The sequence below is a fragment of the Podarcis tiliguerta genome, assembly GCF_965153285.1.
Source record: "Podarcis tiliguerta genome assembly, chromosome: 3".
Classification (NCBI taxonomy): Eukaryota; Metazoa; Chordata; class Lepidosauria; order Squamata; family Lacertidae; genus Podarcis; species Podarcis tiliguerta.
This window is the reverse complement of record NC_139536.1, coordinates 57,437,565-57,451,685: the sequence shown is the minus strand read 5'-3', so window position 1 is coordinate 57,451,685 and position 14,121 is coordinate 57,437,565. Positions and strand designations below refer to the sequence as shown.

The following is a 14,121-nucleotide window of genomic DNA, read 5'->3' as shown; positions in this document are numbered from 1 at the left end:
TCTAGTTAAAGTTGTTGTTTATGTAGAGCAGGGATAAGGAATCCAGAGGGCCATGTTTCTTCTTGGGCAAATTGTATGTTTTTGAACTGCTTTAAACCATTTTAACCTGCCCTGTAACCTTAAAGTGAAGGGTGCGTAGGTAATAAATCTAAATAATAACAGTAACAATATTTTAAATATGATTGTGTCTTGTTGTGCCAGCCAATAAATAATGAAACATGGGCCACACAAAACAGTGCTTCCACTTAGATTTCATTAAAACTGTTTATCTGATTTTGATCAAGATTCTACTCAGTTCAATATCCTGTTCGTAAAAATTACACTAGTTGTGGCAGTTTCAGATGTGTAGCAATTCCATGAGTGGTTTTTTTTAATAATAATAAAAAGAATGAATAGTTGGGTGGGGAATCAGGATTCCAGTGAGGGGCAAATGACTACGGCATCCTTACCCACCCACCCCTGCCACGATCCCAAGACAAATATGGATCCCTGTACCTACTATTTATGTCAGGGAGGGGACAACCATAACAACAGTCAGTTCCAAAGATTTGAGGAATTTTTAATCCAAAGTCTTACATTTGTTTCCTCGTAGACCCACATAAAATCTTTGAAAAATAATACCTTTGTTTGCTTATAGGTATTGAGGATTTATCTTGCTACCATTGAACTTTTGGTTGTTAAATTGTGTTTTATTTTATGCATTTTATTGCTTTTAATGGATTGTACTTGTTGTTATTGTTCTGAACTGCTCTGAAAAGTAAGTTATTGAAAAGCAGCATAAAAGCATGTTTGATAGATAAATAAATAGATAGATAGATAGATAGATGATAGATAGATAGATAGATAGATAGACTTGATAAGACTGGGTCCAGACTTTGTTTCCCAGCAATGAAAAGCGTTCCTTCTGTCTGCAGAAAACTTCTGATCTAGCAGAGTAATCTTACTAATGGAATGTGGAGTGGAATTGGAAGGTGGTTTCCCCCTATAATCCCCACCCCTTTCTGCTGGGGACTGCAGAGGGAAGAGGAAAATAGGGAGAATCACTTTCCACCTTTCCACCAGTAGGAGTGGCATGAGCAAAATCTGGATGCAGTTCACTGTGCTTGCTCCCATTCATTTGGGTTCCTTAACATATCGCAATATAAGAACTGCTAACACTGCAGTGTGTAGTAATTACAATAGGATGATGGGCAAATAGTAACACAGTGGGGTAAAGGTTTAGGATGGTGAGCCCAAACAGTAAGGTTGTGTGGAGATCTACTTCAAGCTTCAGAGCCTATGGAGATGGGCTACAAAGTGGTTAAGATTTCCTTAAAATGGAGCCTTCATTATTTTTCCATTACATTCACAGATATCGGAGCCTGAAACATTTCAACTACGATGTCTGTCAGAGTTGTTTCTTTTCTGGTCGTACAGCAAAGGGTCATAAATTACATTACCCGATGGTGGAGTACTGCATACCAGTGAGTAGTCATCTACTGACTCTTTCTAATAGATTGTTCTTGTATTATACCATACTTTCCCTGTCTCTCCCATTCTTTGGGAACCTATTTATTCATTTATTTTGTTTAAGCAATGTGGCTTTTTTAAAAAATTACTAGTTTCAGGACTAAGGTTCTTTCAAAGTAGCTCACAATAAAAATACTCAATATGCCCCCCCCCCAAGACAACATCACCAATTTGATAATTCCATGAATTCAACCTATCAGCTTTTGAGTAGATACCAGTTAGGACTGTGCTGAACAGTATCCAACCCAATGTTTGCTATTAGCTGCCCTGTACATTCTTAACTGAAAAATGAAGGAGAAAAATGTTTTGTAAATAGAATCTATATGATCTTACATTTTAAAAAAGTAAAATTCTTATTAGTAGAATTTTTAAAAATAATTTAATATTGTTACTATTCTGATAAATTATACTAATTAGTTTTCACGGAAAATAAGAAATGCTAATAAGAAATGTGAAATGTCCTTGAATATGTGCTAGATGATGTTGATACCTATTCTTGAGTATATTCCTTTTGCAATGCTTGAGATTACTTATGGGGCTCATAAAATAGTTTTCTGGATTCTTTGCAAGTAGTGACTTGTCTTTTGATGAAAGCTTTGTCCTCCATCCTAAATGCCACATTTTAAAAGAAAAATCAAGCCATATGAAAATTCAGTGCGGCACTAATTAAAATCACACTGTGAAAACTGCTTTTTTCATGGAGTCACAGTTGTGATATTTAAAGGTTTTCAACCATGTCAACAGGGCCAATTGTGTGGGTGTTTCCAATGGAAGCTGAAGATAAAAACAGTTACAAAAATAAAACAGAGTTTGGGAAAAACCTAGACATCATAAAAATAGCTCTCCTTTGTGGATTATATAAGCGAACTAAGTGACATGCAGAGGATGTAGATTGTGACATGCTACCTAGAGGAGGTACCTGCCCAGCATGCTCTACTAAAAATTTTTTAAAGGCATTTTCATGCTTTCTGGCACTCGGCACGGTGTTCTGTGCACCAGAAGTGGTTTAGTCATGTGGGCCACATGACCCAGAAAAGCTGTCTGCAGACAATGTCAACTCCCTCAGCCTGAAAGCAGAGATGAGTGCAGCACCCCATAGTCAAATTCAACTGGACTTAGCCATCCAGGGGTCCTTTACCTTTACCTTTACCTTACTAAAAATAAGAATAAGAATTATTCAAATGTAGTAGGAGTCATAGATTCAGGTTATTTCAGAAAGAGCTGAACCCTACCATGTTGTGTAGTATACCAGGGATGGGATATCTGTGGCCCTCCGAATGTTTTTTGACCTTCATCAGTTCTAGCCACCATGGTCAGCGGTCAGGGATGGTGTGAGTGGTAACCCATCAACATGTATAGGAGCACAGACTCCCCATCTCTGCAATGAACAGGCTATTTTAGCCTACTTCTACTTTCATTCCCCTTGTCCAAGCCACTTGTCCAGGTTTCTTGCAAATTGGTTCTGAAAGAGCCAGGCTGCAATACCTAAGCACACTTACTAGGGAAAAAACCTTATCAAATACTGAAGAACCGCTTGGATTGCTCTGCTTGATATTTAAAAGCAAACACAATAGACTTCAGACCAGTGTCAGCAGAATAAAATGATAACACTTTCAGCGATGAAAACGTTATTACTGCACCAGCTGATAAGGGAATGTAGTATTGTTATCTGGAGCAGACATGATTGTGAAAGATTTATAAACAATTATAGGGTATGTATTTCTATTTTTCATGCGATTGTGATCCTGTTCCAGAAATGGGACCCAGCATCAATGCTACCTTACATCTGAGCAATGCCTTCCTCTATTCCATAAAGTGATTGTGGATATTTACTTAATCAAAACATCAAATGTTATATATTGACTAAAATCCACAGAGTGGTATTTTTTCCACCAAGCAGGCTGCAATTCCACATATGAGTCATTCTCTAAATATGTAGGGTCCCCACCCCCCACCCCCAAGACCAGGGGTTGCCAAGCTCAAATCCCACATTAAAGACTTCTTTTTTATCAGTAAATTACAGGATATCAGCATCACACAACAGGAGGTCCTAACAGAATGAATTTGAAAGATGATGTCCCAACATCACTACTACCCTCCTCATTTTATTTTTTCACTGTCTTAAATTTATTTGGACCAACATATTTTCCCATTCTAATGAAAAATTGTACTGGCAAGCAAGAGTATTGCCATAGATTCAACATGACTTAAGAAGTTGCCAATCTTTGTATGGGACAGTTTGAAAATGCCTCTATAAACCTCTCCAACCACTACCAGCAGATCATCAGTTACTGCAGTAAATATATAGAGGGCATCTCTTTAATTTCTCATGACAGCTAGGAAGAATTATGAAAGTTCTACTGGTGAATTAAGAGCTGGATAAAAGCATCAATTTTGAGATGCATTCAAGTACTATTATCTGTACGGCCTGGTAAAAAGATCCTTGGATTATCTTAAGTACATAATTATTCAAGAAAGCCTCAAATTGCAACACAAGTTTGTAAGATCTGATACTTCTCAGCTTAAATATATTACAAACAACTCACTGAAATGACAGTTTCTAGGAATTTGGTACAATTGTTCAAATAGCAATATCTTTTTCTTGTATTCAGACTTATTACATAGAGGTAATCTAATTATGCGTTGTGGGCTGCAAGAATTAGAGCAGAAAAACAGAATGGAAACTACATATAACTGAGACACTTAAATTGGATAGGCTAGTATGCAGCTGCTCCTATAGTCCAGTAAGTGCTTCACTCAGGAGTTCCGTAACTTTTAACTCCACCACAGGGTTATTTTTCCATACGGCAATTGTAGCTATTGTTATAATACAGACAGAATCAACAGTTTGTATCTTGATGTGAATAAATGGGATTTCCTTAGTGAATAGCTCTGACAGACAATCTTTATTGAGGAAATGAAAATGGCAGGAAGAACTCTGCAGAGGAGCTCTGAAGAATCAATCTGCTTTCGGAATAACATGGTATTACGAGTGAAGTACTTAAAAAGCTGTGGGTTGCTCCACAGAAAGTTATCCTGCCAAAGACCATCATCATGTTGAGACATTGCCAACCAGATGTCAGTGGGAAGCCTGCAAGCAGGCCCTTACTGTGGCAGCACTCTTCCCACTTGTGGTTCGCAGCAACTGGCATTCAGAAGCATACTGCCTCTTAGAGCGGAAGTAGTACAAAGCCCTTGTGACTAGTAGCCATTGACAGCTGTATCCTCCATGAGATTGCCTAATCCTCTTTTAATGCCATCCAAGTTGGTGGCTTGTGTGGCTTGCCATTTCCTTTAAAGAAATCAGCACAAACAAGTGTGAACAGTTATTTAAAGGTTTGTATACTGTTAAAGTTTCAAGCATTGGGGAAAGCTAGGTTAAATAAGGTCTCACATACATTAAAATCTTCCCTTGTCCCAACATGATGAAGTTCAATAGAAGTGACTGTGCTCCCTGGCAGGGATGCATTAAAAAGCTCTCCTCTAGTTTTAAGCCTCAAAGGGAAATTATGGAATTGGAAAAAGGTCAGCTTCAGCACTTCTCACACTATGGCAAGGAACAAATGGAGCAATAAGTCAAGCAAAGTGAAATGGATTTTGTCCATGCAACATCTGAAAAACCAATCAACCAATCTTAAAACCATCTTGAATTATTTTAAAACCACACAAGGCCAACAAACACGCAGCTACTGATCAACAGGTGTTTCCTATATAGTTTTGGAATTGCATACTGGATGAAACTTCATTGGGGGCTATTTGACCACCAGCTAAAAAACGCAATCTGCAATTAAGGTATCTAAATATCTCATAGCCTTAGCAACGGACAAAGAAATTGTTTGTTGCCCTGTGATTATTGGCATCGTGATGATTTTGTTTTCTATAATGCAAACCAATGTGGTCTCTATTATTAGCGTAGGGATTTATCTCTACAAGTTCAATTGACTAAAATGCCCCCCACATATTAGTCATTCGCTATTTATTTCACAACTCTCTTGCTTGCAGCAGAAATTAAAATCAAACAAACACACAAATAAAACCATAAAATGGAAATGTCTAAAACCATAAAACAAGCAGATACAAACATCAATATAACAAGCTCACAACAGCATAAAAAAAAATCCAACCTGAATAGATTTTAAGATTTAAAAGGTATTCACCTGGCACCAAAAAGAGGATAACATAGGTGTCAGGGAACTGCCATCGGCAGGACAGGAGGTGCCAAGGCTCTCTGAGGTAGAGAGAGACTTGACACCTGAAGAGGGAACCAGTAGGGGGCGAACAGGAACGTCAAGGGAAGGAGAGTCGGAGGAATGGCTCAGAGATGCTTCCAGCGAAAACAGTGGGGAGGTCTCAGGACCTCCTATAGGAACACCCGTTCCTCGGCGGAAACTGTCACGCAGAGAGTCCAGAAGACGTGTTTCCGTTAAGGAGCTTTTATGTTGGAAACGTTTCCGAAAGCAGCCACTTTCGGATTCTGCTAGCGATTGACGCAGCCATGCTGGAGGGGCTCCGTCACAGGCAGAGGTTTGAGAACCTGTTCAAACTCTGAGGGACTTGCAGTTTACACACAAGCAGCTCTTCATCCCATCACAGCAATCCGAAAGTCATCGACAGCTAGCTTGTGCCAGGGAGAGGCATCATGAGCGAACCAGCAGGAACCGGAGAAGCAGGGGCAGCTGGAGGAGGTCCAAGTCTGGAGGAGAGGTACAGGACGTTGGAAATCCAGCTTGCCTTGCAGACGGCGAGGCTGGAAGAGAGGAGGGCTCAGGATGCAGAGAGGGGGAAGGAGAAAGCCACCCCGCTCACCAGAAAGATGCCAGGATTGGTGCAGAAATTTGGGGGGGACCCCAGGAATTATCATGCCTTTAGGACAGAGATGCAATACGCTCTCAATCTGCAATTTGATGACTTCCCTGATGAGGAATCGCGAGTGGCTTTTGTAATTAGCCATCTCGAATCAGGGGCGAAGGACTGGGTTAGACCCTTGATGGCAGCAAATAATGAGATCCTAAAGGACACAAGGAAGTTTTTTCGTGCCATGGACCTGATGTTTTCCAGCGACATTGAGCAGGGAGGGGTGCGAAGGCAGTTAATGGCTTGCAAACAGGGGAACCGGACTGTCCGTGAGTACTGGACTGAGTTCACTATGTTGATTCATAGATTGGGGTGGGACCTGTCTGCGGAGCCCATTCAGATGCTTTTCGAGGAAGGACTCTCTTCGTCCTTAAAAGACGAACTTTCCCGGACCCCCAGAGCGGAGTCTATGGACCAGCTGACTAAATCCGCGCTGGCCATAGGAGCGCGCCAGGAAGCGAGGGCTTTGGAGAAGCGGGAGGGGAAAGGAGAACGTTGGAGGGAGCTCCGCATTCCAGACATTCCAGAGCCGCCTTTCCCGCCGGCAGAGCCGATGGAAGTGGGAACAGCGCGGGCGCGCGCAGTTTCAAACATCGGTGAAGGGCGGAAGAAGGAGGGAAAGAGCGCCAAGAAATGTTATCTCTGCCAACAGCCAGGACACTTTGCCAGAGTCTGCCCACGGAGAAAGGAATGGCAAGGCATGGCAGGAGCTGTTGGGGGAGAGGAGGAGGAAAGCAAGGAGCAAGTAAAAGCCAACGCCTGGCTGCCGTCGGGGCACAGCAGCCAGGCTCCAAAGCAGTGAAAGTGCCCTCACCAGAACCTCCCAGACCTGCTCTATTGATAGAGGTGTTGCTAGAGCTGCCAAACGGACACCCCCTACAGATCAAGGCCCTTCTGGACTCAGGCAGCTCCTGTAATTTCATGAGTAAGGAGTTCGCAGCTGAGCACCAAATACAAACCCTCCCCTTAAGTAAACCCCTGCAGGTGACCACGATTGACGGCAGAGAGTTGTTGGGAGGAGAAGTGAACCAACAGACAGTCCCCATGATAATGAGGGTGGCAAGGCACACCGAGAGGATAGCGTTTAATGTGGCCACCTTGGGAGGAGCTCCCATCATTTTGGGGATGAGCTGGCTGGCACTACACGATCCTTTGGTGGGCTGGCCTCAGAGGGTGGTCTCCTTTGGGTCAGCGCATTGCCTAGAACACTGCAAGCAGGGGAAGGATCCAGGGGGAGCCAGGCTCACCCTAGCTGGGATGGAGGTAATGAATAAAGGGGAGGTGCCTCCGCAATATGCAGATCTGAGCAACGTATTTAGCGAAAGGGAAGCGGACAAACTGCCGCCGCATAGACCCTTTGACTGTCAAATCAACCTACTCCCTGGGGCTCAACTCCCAGTGGGCAAGCTGTACGCCATGTCAGACAGGGAAATGCAGGAGCTGAGGGAGTTAATTGACAAAAACCTGAAGCGAGGTTTCATCAGAGAGTCCCGAGCGGTGGGGGGCAGCCCAGTGTTTTTTGTGGACAAAAAAAACACAGATAAGCCGAGGCTTGTAGTTGACTTCAGGGCCCTAAATGCCGTGTCGGAACCCCTGGCTTTTCCTATGCCCCGAATTGATGACATTCTGACCAGGGTGAGGAAGGGGAAGATTTTTACAAAACTGGACCTGCGGGGGGCGTACAATCTGATACGCATAAGGAAAGGGGATGAATGGAAGACCACCATGTTCACCCCTTTGGGAGCATTTGAATACCTCGTAATGCCCTTCGGTCTCCAAGCCGGCTCTGCATGCTTTCAAAGTTTTATCAACCACGTCTTGGGACCGTTACTTTACAAGAATTGTGTGGCCTTTTTGGATGACGTGTTGGTGTATTCCGAAGATGAAGAGCAGCATGTGAGAGACGTGAGAGAAGTGTTGGGCCGGCTGCAAGCCAATCAGCTGTGGGTGAAACTGGAGAAGTGCCAGTTTCATGCCAAGGAGGTGGAATTCCTGGGGTACCGCTTGTCAGACAAAGGATTGGCCATGGATCCAGGCAAGGTGCAGGCGGTGCTGGAATGGAAGACACCGAAGACCAAGAAGGATGTGCAAAGATTCCTGGGGTTTGGGAACTTTTATCGGAAGTTCATTAAGAACTTTGCACACTTGACGACGCCCATCACCGACTGTCTCAGTAGCAAGAAGAAATTTGTTTGGACGGCGGAGGCAGAGCGAGCTTTTGAAGAGCTGAAAAGGGCCTTCGCCTCGGAAGAACAACTGCTGCATGTGGACCTACAGAAGCCCATGAGAGTGGAAACAGACGCGTCAGACAGAGCGGTAGGGGCGGTACTTCTTCAGCCGGGAAGAAATACGGCGGAGTGGAGACCGTGTGCCTTTTTCTCGAGGAAGCTGAATAAGTCCGAGCGGAACTACACGGTGTATGACAGGGAACTACTCGCCATTCACGAAGCGTTCCGGAGGTGGAGACATTTATTGATTGGGGCACAACACAAGGTGCAAGTGTGCACCGACCACAAGAATTTGGAGTATTGGAGAACAGCTCGAGTACTCAACCAACGACAAGTGAGATGGGCACAGGAATTTTCCAAATTCCACTTCGAGATTTGTTATGTACCAGGCCCGGAAAACGTCAGGGCGGACGCTCTCTCACGCAAACCAGAGTATTTGGAGGGGGAGGGGGCAATCGAAGAAAGACATGTCATTCCTGAGGACCGCTGGGTGTGTGGGGCGGCGCTGGTGGGGAGACGAGAACTGGTGGAGGAAACAGAAAATGACGAATATGCCCAAAATAAGCTCAGAGGTCTCAGGGGAGAGGGTGAGAGCCCGGAGGGTTTTGAGGAAAGAAACGGGGCATTGTATTACAAAGGGGCACTGTATATACCAGAAGGTGAATTGAGAGGGAGGGTACTCAAGCAGTTGCATGATAGTCCCACGGCGGGACATTTTGGACAACACAAGACCATGTGGATGGTCACCAGGGAATTTTGGTGGCCCAAGGTGAGGGAAGATGTAAAGGAGTATGTAAGAGGGTGTGACCAATGCCAGAGGGCCAAGGGAGAAAGAAGGGCGCCGGCAGGGTTATTAGAACCATTACCCACGCCAGAACGGCCTTGGGAGGCGGTATCGATAGATTTTATGACGGATCTGCCCAAATCCAAGGGGAAAACGGCCATTATGGTAGTAGTGGACCTGTTAACTAAGATGTGCCACTTTGTAGCATGTTCACATGCAGTCACAGCGGAAGAAACAGCGAAGTTGTTTGTAGAACACATCTTCCGGCTGCACGGCGCCCCCTTGAGGGTGATCTCAGACCGCGGCAAACAATTTACTTCCAGGTTCTGGAGGAAGCTCATGAGCTTGCTGCACGTGGAAGTCAATTTTTCGACTGCCCGGCACCCTGAAACCAACGGGCAGGCGGAAAGAGCAAATGGCATCCTCCAACAATATCTGAGGTGTTATGTCAATGACAGAGAGAATGATTGGGTCGAAAAGCTGGCGCTGGCAGAATTTGCCTACAACAATGCGGAGCATGTGTCCACAGGAATGAGCCCCTTTTTGGCCAATTACGGGTGTCACCCCAGGGCATTCCCAGGGGAGGGAGGCGAGAGATGGAGCGTCCCAGCGGCCGAACATTTTGTAGAAGAGATGGAAGCGATCCATCGTCAGCTTCAGGTCAACTTAGAAAGGGCCAAGGCACAATATAAGAAGCAGGCAGACAAGCACAGAAGGGAAGGTGAAACAATAAGGGTGGGGAATCAGGTGTGGCTGTCCACCCAAGGGTTGCCGTTCAAAGGGGGTTGTAAAAAATTAAGACCCAAGAGATTGGGACCCTTTGAGGTCATTCAGCAGGTCAACCCAGTGGCTTTCAAACTCCGGTTACCCAGCCACATGAAATTGCACCCAGTGTTCCACAGGTCGTTACTGTCACCGTACAAGGGGGGAGGTGAAGGGGAGCACACCAGGGGACCGGTCTTGGAAGAGAGGGAAAGCAGTAACCATGTAGCGGAAATCCTCGATTCCAGGTGGAAGGGCAATCAGGTGGAGTATTTAGTGGCGTGGGAAGGGGGACCGGAGTCAGAAAACACCTGGGTGACTGCAGAGGAGGTCAATGACGAGGTTTTAACAGAAACGTTCCACCAAAGATTCCCGCGTAAACCACAGCCGGTAGCAAGGTTTAGAAGGGAGTATTTCGGCACCACAGACGAGGAAGAGGAACTGGAAGGATTCGCGGAGTTGGAGTTGGAAGAAGGAACGGACTCAGATGACGAGGAGTACCGAGAGACTAGGAACCACAACAAGTGGAGAAAGGTGTTCGAAACTTCAGACGATGAGGAAGGTTCTTTCCGGGGTTTTACCTCCTCCCAACCCGTAGGGGAGGAGACGGGAGGGGGTGAAGGGGGCCCTGGAGGGGAGGTGGATGTCAGGGAACTGCCATCGGCAGGACAGGAGGTGCCAAGGCTCTCTGAGGTAGAGAGAGACTTGACACCTGAAGAGGGAACCAGTAGGGGGCGAACAGGAACGTCAAGGGAAGGAGAGTCGGAGGAATGGCTCAGAGATGCTTCCAGCGAAAACAGTGGGGAGGTCTCAGGACCTCCTATAGGAGCACCCGTTCCTCGGCGGAAACTGTCACGCAGAGAGTCCAGAAGACGTGTTTCCGTTAAGGAGCTTTTATGTTGGAAACGTTTCCGAAAGCAGCCACTTTCGGATTCTGCTAGCGATTGACGCAGCCATGCTGTAGGGGCTCCGTCACAGGCAGAGGTTTGAGAACCTGTTCAAACTCTGAGGGACTTGCAGTTTACACACAAGCAGCTCTTCATCCCATCACAATAGGCAATAGGCCAGTCCCCCTGGAGATGGCACTGGATGAGTGCCACCACTGAAAAGGCCCTCTCTTTGGCAGATACCCACCACACCTCCTTAGATGGGGGCACATTGAGAAGGGCCTCAAGATGAAGTTCTTAGGCTCTGGGCAGATATATTTGGGAGAAAGGTGGTTCTTCAGCTAATCTGATCTGAAGCTATTTAAAGGTCAATATAAGAGCACTGTGAATTGGATCCAGAATTAGACTAGAAACGGATGACAAAGCACTGGCATGATATTATTATCTTACCCAGCTTAACATTCTTCCTATCCTGTTTTTGACCAGCGGAAGTTTCTGGGCTGCTTATAACGGCAGCCCCACATGCAACACTTTGCAGTCAGAGTTTACCAGAGCATGGATAACTAAGGCTAATCTGTCCCAAAAGAGCCATGATTGGTATATTAGCCTAAACTAATAAAAGGTTTTCTGAGTTACAGAGGCCACATGTCCATCCACTTAAAATGCTGGATCCAAGAGCACCCTTGCATTTATTGTTATAATTATACATTATAATATATTTAATTTATAATATATACATAATCAATATAAATATGATCTAACTTATGGTTAAAGATGTTTTGAATCAGTACTTAATGAACGTTTTGGAAATCCCTGGTCTTGAATGGGGTAACTGTGCCCCTGAAGGACCAGGTGTGCAGCCTGGGAGTCATTCTGGACTCACAGCTGTCCATGGAGGCACAGGTCAATTCTGCGTCCAGGGTGGCTGTTTATCAGCTCCATTTGGTACGCAGGCTGAGACCCTATCTGCCCACGAACTGTCTTGCCGGAGTGGTGCATGCTCTGGTTATCTCTCGCTTGGACTACTACAATGTGCTCTGTGTGGGGCTACCTTTGAAGGTGACCCGGAAACTACAACTAATCCAGAATGCGGCAGCTAGACTGGTGACTGGGAGCGGCCGCCAAGACCACATAACACTGGTCCTGAAAGACCTACACTGGCTCCCAGCACGTTTCCGAGCACAATTCAAAGTGTTGGTGCTGACCTTTAAAGCCCTAAATGGCCTTAGTCCAGTATACCTGAAGGAGCCTCTCCACCCCCATCATTCTGCCCAGACACTGAGGTCCAGTGCCGAGGGCCTTCTGCCGTTTCCCTCACTGCGAGAAGCCAAGTTACTGGGAACCAGGCAGAGGGCCTTCTTGGTAGTGGCACCTGCCCTTTGGAACGCCCTCCCACCAGATGCCAAAGAGAACAACAACTACCAGACTTTTAGAAGACATCTGAAGGCAGCCCTGTTTAGGGAAGCTTTTAATGTTTAATAGATTATTGTATTTTAATATTCTGTTGAAAGCTGCCCAGAGTGGCTGGGGAAACCCAGCCAGATGGGTGGGGTATAAATTATTATTATTATTATTATTATTATTATTATTATTATTATTATTATTATACATTTTGCATATTATTATTATTATTATACATTATACATTTTGCATCTTCGTCTACAGCAATGTCATCTCAATATAAACCCTTTGATACTTCTGACCAGCTTCTAACCAAGCTTCTTTCCCAGAAGCTCTGTATGTTTGTTGCCATTAAGACTGAAACCTAAGGGGGGCTTGAATTGGGAGCCTCTGACTGTAGAGATGTGGACAGACAACCACTTACTGTGCTACTCTGCTGTGTTCTTATGAGGATTGGCAAGCAGTGTTTTTTTCCCTCTTAGTTTGGATACCTCTGGAGAAGAGGTAGCAACAGAATCTCAAGCTAAAAATCCTCAGTTTTACAAAAAAATAAAGTACTTTGGAGGATTAAAATAGTCTCTAATGTTTGTGATTAAATTACCTTTCCTTTTGAACGTAATTGGATAGCTTTTAGCATTTTGCCAGTTCTAGCATTTGTTGCAAGTCACTTTATTAAATTGAAAAATGTATATAAGTTGCTGTATAATTTAAGAACTGCTGGCTTGTAAAGCTAGTAACAAATGAAGAAATTGCTTTTTAGTCCCAGACTTATTTATTCTTATTCTTTTGTGTTCAGCTTAAGTTCATCTTTAATGCTCCAACTCTTAAAATCATTGCCATTTACACTTTCCTACTATTTCAGTTGGCAGTATTAGTCATTGACAGCGGAATCGAAAATATTTAATTTGCACTTTCTGTATTTTTCTTTTTTCTAGACAACATCAGGAGAAGATGTGCGAGATTTCACCAAAGTGCTAAAGAACAAGTTCCGGTCAAAGAAATATTTTGCTAAACACCCACGGCTTGGCTACCTACCAGTGCAAACTGTTCTAGAAGGTGACAATTTGGAGACGTAAGTTTTGAATACACAGACAGACCAATGGGTTTTTATATACAATTTTCTCCCGTTAATACATATTTTTTTGTTAAAAGCCACAGTAATTCCAAGAACATTAGAGTGAATTATGGATTAAGGCAATAATTGTGCATTAAAACTTAGATGCAGCTACAATGACTGATTAAGGAAGCAATATGAAATGTTTTGATGAAATGACCCAGTGCAGCTAAAGCTAAGCACTTTTCAGTTCTGTTGATCTGAATGATTAATATTAAAAGTGCTGGATTGTGCCCAGAAAATCTGTTCCTTAACAACAACAAAAGTGCATTCATTGAAAAAGAGGGAAGGCATGTTGCGTGTCGAGGTCCCCAGGGCCACCCCAATAACTCACACATCACACAGAATTTTTTGTTTAAGGTTTTTGGCATAATTTTGGCCACAACTTTATTAAAATACAAAAATGTGAGTGGTTGCTTAGGCATTGGTTGCGACTATCTGCCCCCACCATGGGGGACAGACTGACATTCCGCAAGATGCGAAAGTCAGAAAAGGGGAATACACTTGGGGGTAGTGACGGAGCAGGGAACCTGCCCTCAGCCCTCCCCAAATGCAACCAGGAGCTCATTGCTATGGCCCAAG

At 44.4% G+C, this 14,121-nt stretch overlaps 1 protein-coding gene and 1 long non-coding RNA gene across 3 annotated transcripts in view; one reads left to right on the top strand and one right to left on the bottom strand.

Annotated features, from left to right (window-relative positions):
• The window catches only part of LOC310675041, a 66,271-nt gene that overhangs the window by 3,345 nt on the left and 48,805 nt on the right, over positions 1 to 14,121 (bottom strand). The window lies entirely within an intron of this gene.
• Positions 1 to 14,121, top strand: part of UTRN (utrophin) — a 321,971-nt gene that overhangs the window by 284,718 nt on the left and 23,132 nt on the right. For both annotated transcript variants that reach the window (XM_083434684.1, XM_083434685.1), the window contains 2 exons: positions 1,352 to 1,463; positions 13,361 to 13,497. In XM_083434684.1, the coding sequence (XP_083290810.1) occupies positions 1,352 to 1,463; positions 13,361 to 13,497 (249 nt within the window). The remainder of the gene's footprint in view (positions 1 to 1,351; positions 1,464 to 13,360; positions 13,498 to 14,121) is intronic.